This window comes from Salvia hispanica, chromosome 5 (genome assembly GCF_029641045.1).
Source record: "Salvia hispanica isolate PSC_SH4W2 chromosome 5, Shi_PSC_v1, whole genome shotgun sequence".
NCBI classification, from domain to species: Eukaryota; Viridiplantae; Streptophyta; class Magnoliopsida; order Lamiales; family Lamiaceae; genus Salvia; species Salvia hispanica.
This window is the reverse complement of record NC_142696.1, coordinates 3,862,059-3,870,729: the sequence shown is the minus strand read 5'-3', so window position 1 is coordinate 3,870,729 and position 8,671 is coordinate 3,862,059. Positions and strand designations below refer to the sequence as shown.

Below are 8,671 nucleotides of genomic sequence, written 5' to 3'. Positions count from 1 at the left end.
TGAAATAATTAAGTATTAGTGTACTTGAGCAACATCAATAAATGGTAAATGTCTCACTAAAGGGAATACATGCACCCCCCGCATTAATTAAGATAGTGTCTTTAATATTCTATTTCTTGTTGGGTGACATAAAATTATTAGCATAATTTGAGACATAAAATAATTTTGTCTTAATATTATTAAAGGAATAATTGATGTGATGCGTCGATCGACATATATATGGCAAATTGCATATTGGCAAGTTGATTATTATGCTAAGCTTCGGAAAATTAATTACATTTTTAGAAGAAAATAAACCGATGTATGTAAGTAATTAATGTTAGCATGTCGAGCGAGCCACAAAAATTAATTTTGATAATTGATATAACAATTATCATATTCTTTGCCTCACAATAAGATAACAGGGAGGCATTATTTTCCACCAAAATTTGACATCCCAACTGCACAACGGTGCCTTGGATTTTTCTTATCATACATTATAGTTGAAAGCTACTCTTACTTTTGTCTTCACAGTTTTAAATTATTTTTGTCTAAAATGTCCTGCATTTTATTTGTACTAACATTTAAATACCTAGCAATCGAACAATATTTAACATGCTCTAAAAAGGAGGACATGCAGCTTTCCCCAAGAGGGGCTAATACCCTCTGAAATTAACAAATTTCCTGTATATAAAATCTTGTTTTATTCTAATATATTCACAAGTTGTCCTCTAATTAATCTGCAGTATGAAAAATCCAATGCCCCTGTGAGGAAATAAGATCGACAGATGGTTGTATGTTTCCAAGATTATGTTCTAGCTATGTCCCTATGTTTAACCACATTTTTCAAACTTGTGAAATTTGATTTGTGATTTTTCAAAAATTGGGACAAAAGGTTATATGTCTTCTTATTCTTGATTTAATCCTTCTTTAAGTATTTTGTTACTTTAAACTGGACATTCTTTATTTGGTGCTGGATATTTTTTAATGAAGTTGTCTCGCATTGATCAGAGTGATAGAAGTTTTGGCACAATTGCATCGATTACTATTTTTCCGCAATTAGATTGATTCTTGCAAAACTCATTGTTCCTACTTCCTAGCTTCTCTAGTGTGAAAAGTCTTGATAGAAGAGAGAACATGTAAAGGATTTGGGCCAAAAGGGAATGCTATTTTTGATAATAAACTCTACGTATCACTATTTATTTCATTCATTTTTTTATAAAATTAATATAATCCATATATGTATTTTTGATAATTTTACCCAATCATGTCCGATAGGATAACAACTGACGACTCTTTGTTAAAAATATGAGAAACTAACAATAACAACAACGCCAAAATAAATTTCCAACTGATACTCAATCCGTCCATCCGTCCAATAAATATCCCATTTCCTTTACTATATGTGATAATTGGACATCCTTTTTCGCCAACTTATTTCACTCACATTTTATTATAAAACTAATATATATATATATATAAATAAATAAATGTAGGATTCATATTCCACTAACTTCTTTTAATTCTTTACTGAGTCAAACAATTTATTAAAACTCAAGCCGATCAATTATGAGATATTTATTCATGGACGGAGGAGGGAGTATTATGGAAGAAATAGAACATATACTCCAAGAGAATTCTTTAGTTTGTGCATAAATGTTATTGGATTAATTAGAAGTTAGGGTATGCAAACATGTCAATCGTGTTGTAGCTAATACTAGAAGATAATAAACAAAAAGGTGATACACGCTAAAAATGCAAGAGTCTTAAAATTAGCAGCACCGCAAGCAGCGCCGGCTTCTGGAAGGATCGAAGGAAGCGCACATTCCTCCCCATTGAAAAACAGCTTTGTAGGAAACAACTCACGGTCTACAGTTGGCCTATTACCCAAGTGTTTCTTGTGGAAGGACAGCACCGATTGCTGTTTCCCGGGCACTTTCGGGTCCCTCTCAGGGTGCGTTGCATTTGTCTTCGCCATCAGATAAGTGAGCCCCGGCAACCCGGTCATGAACACCGTTGCGTTCGGCTTTTTCAGAAGCGTCCCGTTGAACGAATAAGCCTTCTGGAAACCCGCCCCGGTGATGTCCAGTTGAACCGCCACGAACCAATCCGCGAAATCAATGTCTCCCCAGTTGAACAGTGTCACATGCGCCGCCCATCCGTTCACGTGGTTGCTCGACACATGCCAGTTCACGCTCACCCGGCAGTTGTCCGGGCAGGGCAGCGGCCGGGGGAGCTTGAAATGCTTTATTTTGGCCCAGATCACGGCCTTGTCCGTTCTGTTGGCGAACGGGACTAGGAGCGTCTCGGGCGGGAGCAGCAGCTGCTCCTTGGCGTTGCATCGCCTCCTGCTCGTGCAGCCACACGCGCACGCGCTGCATGGGACGACCGAGTCGTTGTAGTAAGCGGAGAAGGAGGCGCAGCACCGCGTCTCCCCCTTCTTAGGCCGCGTGATGTTGCAGACTACTTGCCACGTTGCGATTGCTAAGCTGACGGTCTGAAGGCCGCCGGGATCAGGGAACTCTGTTGGGTCGACTCTTATTATCTGCCCGCATTTGTACTGCGGATTTACGACTCCCGCGATTCTCCATTTCTCGGGAGGGTACAGAGCCGTCCTGTTTAAATCGGGTGGCATTTTGTAGACTTGCATCTGGAAGACGGATTTGGATTTGGTTTCGTTCATGGTGGTGGGGAGCAATGTTCCGTTTCTGCAGCAGAAGGGGACGTTCCCGACATCTTTGTCTTTCTCCCTTTGCGGGGGAAGATCGCCTATGATTGGCCTCTTCTCACATGTCATCACTTTAGAGAAATCCAAATCTTTGTAGTACTGGCCGGCTTCGCCATACATGCACTGGGATGTGTCCTTTCTACGACTGTAGGCGCCTCTCAAGGAGTCGATGAACTCGCCTCTCTTCCACTCCCACGTTAGATTCCAATGATCCAGCCGCCCCAGAGGGTGGCGGTTGTCCATGGTCACCTGAGCTAGGTAGTTGTTCCCGTATGCCTGCAACACGTCGTACGTGATAACCATGTCGCCTTTCAGCCGTGGTAAGAACTTTATTGTCGTGTTCTTCACTTTCACCTTCAAGTCCCTCACGCAGCAAGCGGACATTGTCCCTCCTGTACAATTCTATCACCAACTATGAATCTTTTGTACTACTAATAAGTATTGATTGTGAAAATCTGATAGAATGCAAACCTTTTCGATAGGGAGTTGGGCACTTGTATCCGTCGTTTACAAGCTTGATCGTCTTAGGCATAGGGAATCCTGGCGGCTTGATCCCGAAAAGAGAGCCTTTCATTTCAACTTTGGCCTGAATTTGATCCAAATCTCCGGCAGTTAAGACAGAGGTTTTCAAGTCCGTCTGAGGAAAGCCGGATAGTGTAGTTCCATTCCCCACGGAAGCTGGGAGCTCATCAACATCTGTAATAACAGCATTGCTGGCAGAGACTAGAATCTCGTCGTTCTGAAAGCCAATGAAGATTTTCCAGTTTTTGAGTTCATAGAGTCCAGCATTGGTGATCGTGGCCGTGGACTTGAAGGCCCATGGTTGTGCAGTCACGTTCTTCAAATACGGATACTCTCTGACGCGAGATTCGAACGCGTAGGTGATAAAGATGCCGTTGCAGTCGATTTTCGGTAATGGTTTCGTACCGCTGCTGTAATTAGGTAGCTCTTGCGCTCTTATGACTTCTACTGCGAGTGTGCTCAACAAAATGTACAAGAACACCATTGTTGAGCCCATGTGAAAAAAGTTGGTTAATTCTCAGTTTAAAGCATCTGAAGAATTGTGAGTGTAGTGAACATTAAACCCATCTAAGATGTAGAAAAATTGTCAAGTGAAGAATTAGTCAAGTGTCATTTCCTCCTCTACCTAACCGAAATTGGCGGTCTCCTTAACCACCAACACACCAACTGTCACAAGATAATTCCCTTGTCCACAATATTATTATAATCTATACTCATTGTTAATGTTTGCAACTACCTATCATATTGTCAAGATTCAACTCCTTTTGATGAGGATCTTAAATTACAAACCAAATATTGCAAATTATAAGCTTGTATGTGAATGAAAATTTACATACCATACCACACTTTTTATGAACAGATGAACTATAAGCAGTAAACACTCATCAGAAAAAAAAAAATTAATAAAATTTAAGTTTCAAAATCTAGACAGCAGGTCTAAAAAAACCAGATAAATTATATATATCCAATCCGCACAATTTGCATTTAGCACAAATCAACCTCATCATCAAAAGAAAATTAGCAGTTTCTTGATCATATCTTGTCGTGTTTGAACGTTAAGAATACCATGTTTGCCTAAGATCCTGGCGCCTATAATATATGCAATTCACCCAGCTAAACTTAGTAGATTATCTACAGCTTCCTCTACTCTTTTGTGAAGTCTCTGCACCCGTTGTGGTGTGGGGATGTTTCAAGAACAAACGGAGGAGTTCTCATGAGCTATATAAGCAGGTCAGTCTATCTATGATTTCACGCAACTTGAATATTTGCTGGTCCCTCAACAAATTTGGCGCTCGACTTTGCTGCTGCTCTTGTTGACCTTGAGGAAGAGCCGGTAATAAACTTTAGGGAGGAAGTTGACTTACACTTGTTCCGTTTGTGCTTCTTCTTTTCCGGGGAGGCCATGTCTCTAAACATATCGGATCCTGATTGGAGTTGCATGGACTCCCCAAAATCTGTTCGGAAAAAAGAGAAACGAGGCTACATTAATAGTCGGGATAACTTCTTTCAGCCTTAAAAGGCACGTTCAAAATAATACATCAGATCAAAACAATCAATCTCGTATGTTTCTCATTGGCCCCAATGGAACTTCAATGACATTAACTGACAAATGGAACATACAAAACTAGAATAAGGTCCCTGCAAGACGATATCATGTGCACTGTACAATCATCCTAAACTTGATGAAAACGTACATTGATAATAGCATTTTAAATAATGAAGATAGGATACAAAACGAATGATGCAACATAAATGATGAAGATGCATAACAAAGGTGCAGAATTAGCAAAACAAAACATTCGTCTACATTCGCATTGCTCTCTTACACAATACTTGTTTGTGCATTGTGTTCATGCAGGCAATTATTCTCCATATTCTCCTATCCTTCTTCCAATATTTTCTTAAATCTATTTTGTTAGTAAATTAAGGGGTACTTCAGGTGTTGTAGGACACTGCAAAAATGGAGCATGTGACCCATAGAAAAGCAGTCATTTTCAGGCACACCTCCACCAATCTCCAAACAGCTCGTGACAGAAGAGCCAAAACTTCCCCTGCTTTGAGGTAAAGAATCTTTCGAAACTGTGCTCTCAAAAAATAATGTCCAAGTAGTACAACCAACACATAGGACATATTTCCATTTTTCCAGTCAATAATTTCAGCCCGTGACAATGCCATTAGATTTGTCCAAATCGATACAAATACTAGACAGACAACTCCCCCTTTCTGGCCCTTGACACACCCACTCTAAAACTTTTCATTATAACACAAACTTAAAAGAAATTGGAGAAGAACATACCTTGAGAGGACCATGTAGAGAGTGCAGAGCCAGAGTTTCCAATCGATGTGGTCGCAAAATCAGGCCCTGTCTTGAATTCACTCATCTGCATTCGATGAAAGGAGATTAAAGAAGACTGAATACAGATATAGTTAGGTGGAGACATACCCAACTGGGAGCCGTTCCAGAAGCGCCGTCCCACCCAATATGTGCTACATGCTTAACATCTGTTGGATATCCAATCTCTATTTCACGCTCCTTCACAACTGCAAACAATCATTGCTAAATGTTAACTACTAAAGAATGTACTAATCAAGATCTGACTAGGGAGTCTACCGAAGAATTGAGAAATTGTGTATTTGAATCCTTTGAAGATCCCTTTCACTGCTGTCGCCATTGGGGAAGTATGCCTCCAATTCAGACCACAAAGCCGGCGACAAACTGTGAATTTGCCTGTGACCAAATCAAAGACATCAAGAACTAATTATTCTGCTGCTGAAAACTGAAAAGGGGCTAAAAGAGAACAACTTTAGCAGGGTATGCAACACAACTACAAGCAAGATTGGTTTTTTAGTGTGCCCAGAATCATACAAGCAAGAACTGGAAGACGAAGAAGAGGAACTGAGAATAAAAAGAGATAAAAGCGAAACTTACCTTTTTAGATTCACTAATTCTTCCCTTCTCGTTACAACTCCGGCATATATTCATATAATTAAGGTATGCACTAGTCTTGAGCAAGCACGCAGACCCGAATTGGACAAGGTGCAGTCTACCAAATAATCAAAAAATCATACGCTATTTCATGAAATGTAAAAAACAAGAAAATGTGGATTATTGCTTAAGACTAGAGGGTTTTGGGGCTTTGGATGGTTTCTAAGAAGAGAGACAAATAGAGAAGAACTGAAATGGAATGAGAGAGAAAATAAGAGCAGGACAGCCGCGAAAATCTTCCAAAGAAAGGGTGAGGGCGTGAGAGGTGGAATTGAAGGACATGGCAACAGGTAAAACTGAAATATTCAATAAATAGACTTGTATTCAGAAAAAATTAATGAGAATTGAGAACAGTGGTTCCAATTAAAATTAAAGCCCATACCACTTAAATTACAAAAATACCCTGACAGTCAATGATTCAATAGAGTATTTAATTTTTATGAAAATTAGGATTTGAAGAATTTTCAGTACAATAAATGGAATTAAATGAGAGTGTGGGAAGATCTGGAATCGGGTCTGGGGTCATTTTCTGCTTCCTGTCTCAAGAATCTCGCGAAACAAATTAGGTAGCCATAGACACGAATAAAATATCTCATTAATAGAAACTTAAAGAAAAACTATATACTAATATGGTATCTCAGTTTATGTGTATTTATGAAAAATATTTTCAAATGTAAGTGTTTCAATTTATGCATATTAATGAAATATATTTTCAAATCAAAGTTAATGGAGTTTTCAGTTTATATTTATGAAAAATATTTTCAACATGCAAAAGAGTTATTACTAGGACCATATTAGGATACTCAATGTCCTAATCTCTAACCAAAGGATAAAAATAGTGTCGTTAAGTTGGTTTAAGTTTGGTAGAGAGAGATTTGAGAATAAAACAAGTTCGAATTTGTTTTGATATTAATTTCCTTTTCACTTTTTTTCTTATATGATTATCATTCTTAAGTTTTATAGGTTTGATCCGGTAGAATTTGACCATTAAACAAAGGGTACAAAATACATCTAATTGATTTTTTGATCAAAAGTACTACGTGAATCTTTAATTTTTCCTTTTCATCTATTCCTATCCCAAAGGTACAGATTTAGGAAACCAATAACAATTTTTAAATGATGATATACAACATCAGTCAACCATAGAACACCAGTTACTGAATCTTATTCTCCACAAAAATAAGAAATTTTGCATATCTTAACCAATTCAAAGTGAGAAAATATGGTTGCTCATCGGCAAAATTTGGATAAAGTTGAGCCAAAAGATCGCGATTCAAGATATATTCATGAGGGAGCGATATCTCTTTAGAACATCCCCAAAGCTATTCTTGCGGAAGAGCATGCTCGTGCTGTTGGCACGACATGGTGCAAGCTCGCCATTGGGCTCGTGCCAGGGGCATGAGTATGCTCGTGTAGATGAGCTCTGCTCACCGGCAAGAGCACACACGCCCAGCCCACACAGCTCGTTGTAGGCTGGGCGTAACGCCCACTCACCCCGCAAGTGGGCGTCGTTTTAATCCGTTTAATTATTTTTTTAAAAAAAATCATAAAAATTCAAAAAAATCCCATTTCCCAAAATGGGATTCTTAATAATGGCCATTGTCGAATTCTTAATAATGGCCACCCATTCTCCTCAAAATCTATCAATTTATTTCAAATTGCACTTTTCTATGATAAATTTGTTCCACGCCTACATCATCGATCAATATATTGTTTATAAAATCATCCTCCCCTTTAGTTTCTATCCAATAATAGCCAGATATGTTGATCGTTTGTATATTCTCACTCATTATTTTAAAGTTTAGTATTCACATTATTTTCTTTGTTGCAACCACGTTATGGCAGTTCTGTTGGCTGCAGTGCAACACACATATATTTCACATTTGTTGAAATGGCACTTTGTTGCTCACATTCAGACAGTTATTCAGTGGTCCGTATCTTTAATTAATTTTTTAGTGGCCACACTCCTTGTAGAATTCGTATGTTTTAAAAATTTAAGAATATACATTCCGGTGCTCATCAAACTGGTTTTTATCAATAGATGTTGAATAGTGTGAGATACATAGACCTATTAATATTAAGTGATTGGGCCGAGTTTAAATATTTCAGTGTGCTGAATTAATTCATAGGCCCGAATCTTTGTGTTGGCCCAGTTGTGAGACCGACCCATCCCATTACTTACCTGGGAAGCTGCCGTTGGCTGCCGTGTGGCACTCCACGAGAATCACAAATGTTTGTCGTTTGATGTATGGTTGTCTCTTGGTGCTTACTTGTGACTGTGTGGTTGAGGATGTCTGCTACGAGCATTAGCATTATTTTGTTTAGATATTTGATGGATTCATGTATCTTTTTATATCTTTATTTCTTATTCATTAAGTTAGTAATTAGCATTAGAGCATTTTCAATGGTGTATACGCTAGCAATAGGCCAGCCATTCTCTCCCCTGCCACGTCAGC

General features: G+C 38.6%; 2 protein-coding genes across 2 annotated transcripts; both read right to left on the bottom strand.

The window, feature by feature from the left end:
- Positions 1–1,613: 1,613 nt before the first annotated feature.
- Positions 1,614–4,025, bottom strand: LOC148924228 (COBRA-like protein 10). Its single transcript, XM_089059467.1, has 2 exons — positions 3,179–4,025; positions 1,614–3,099 (listed from the first exon to the last, which is right to left on the bottom strand). Exons 1-2 carry the CDS (start codon positions 3,723–3,725, stop codon positions 1,697–1,699), a joined length of 1,950 nt encoding a protein of 649 aa, XP_088915593.1. The 5' UTR covers positions 3,726–4,025; the 3' UTR covers positions 1,614–1,696.
- A 141-nt stretch (positions 4,026–4,166) lies between these two features.
- LOC148924227 (CRIB domain-containing protein RIC9-like) lies at positions 4,167–6,543 on the bottom strand. Its single transcript, XM_089059468.1, has 5 exons — positions 6,159–6,543; positions 5,841–5,957; positions 5,673–5,770; positions 5,526–5,610; positions 4,167–4,683 (listed from the first exon to the last, which is right to left on the bottom strand). Exons 2-5 carry the CDS (start codon positions 5,899–5,901, stop codon positions 4,478–4,480), a joined length of 450 nt encoding a protein of 149 aa, XP_088915594.1. The 5' UTR covers positions 5,902–5,957; positions 6,159–6,543; the 3' UTR covers positions 4,167–4,477.
- Positions 6,544–8,671: the final 2,128 nt, after the last annotated feature.

What these genes read in the sequence shown, in the direction of transcription:
- LOC148924228 (XM_089059467.1), bottom strand. Translation starts at nt 3,725, where the DNA reads ATGGGCTCAACAATGGTGTTCTTGTACATTTTGTTGAGCACACTCGCA. An exon ending in CCCAACTCCCTATCGAAAAG is followed by an intron (nt 3,100 to 3,178) that starts GTTTGCATTCTA and finishes AGAATTGTACAG; the next exon opens with GAGGGACAATGTCCGCTTGC.
- LOC148924227 (XM_089059468.1), bottom strand. Translation starts at nt 5,901, where the DNA reads ATGGCGACAGCAGTGAAAGGGATCTTCAAAGGATTCAAATACACAATT. An exon ending in CTGGAACGGCTCCCAGTTGG is followed by an intron (nt 5,611 to 5,672) that starts GTATGTCTCCAC and finishes CATCGAATGCAG; the next exon opens with ATGAGTGAATTCAAGACAGG. An exon ending in CTCTACATGGTCCTCTCAAG is followed by an intron (nt 4,684 to 5,525) that starts GTATGTTCTTCT and finishes TTTTCCGAACAG; the next exon opens with ATTTTGGGGAGTCCATGCAA.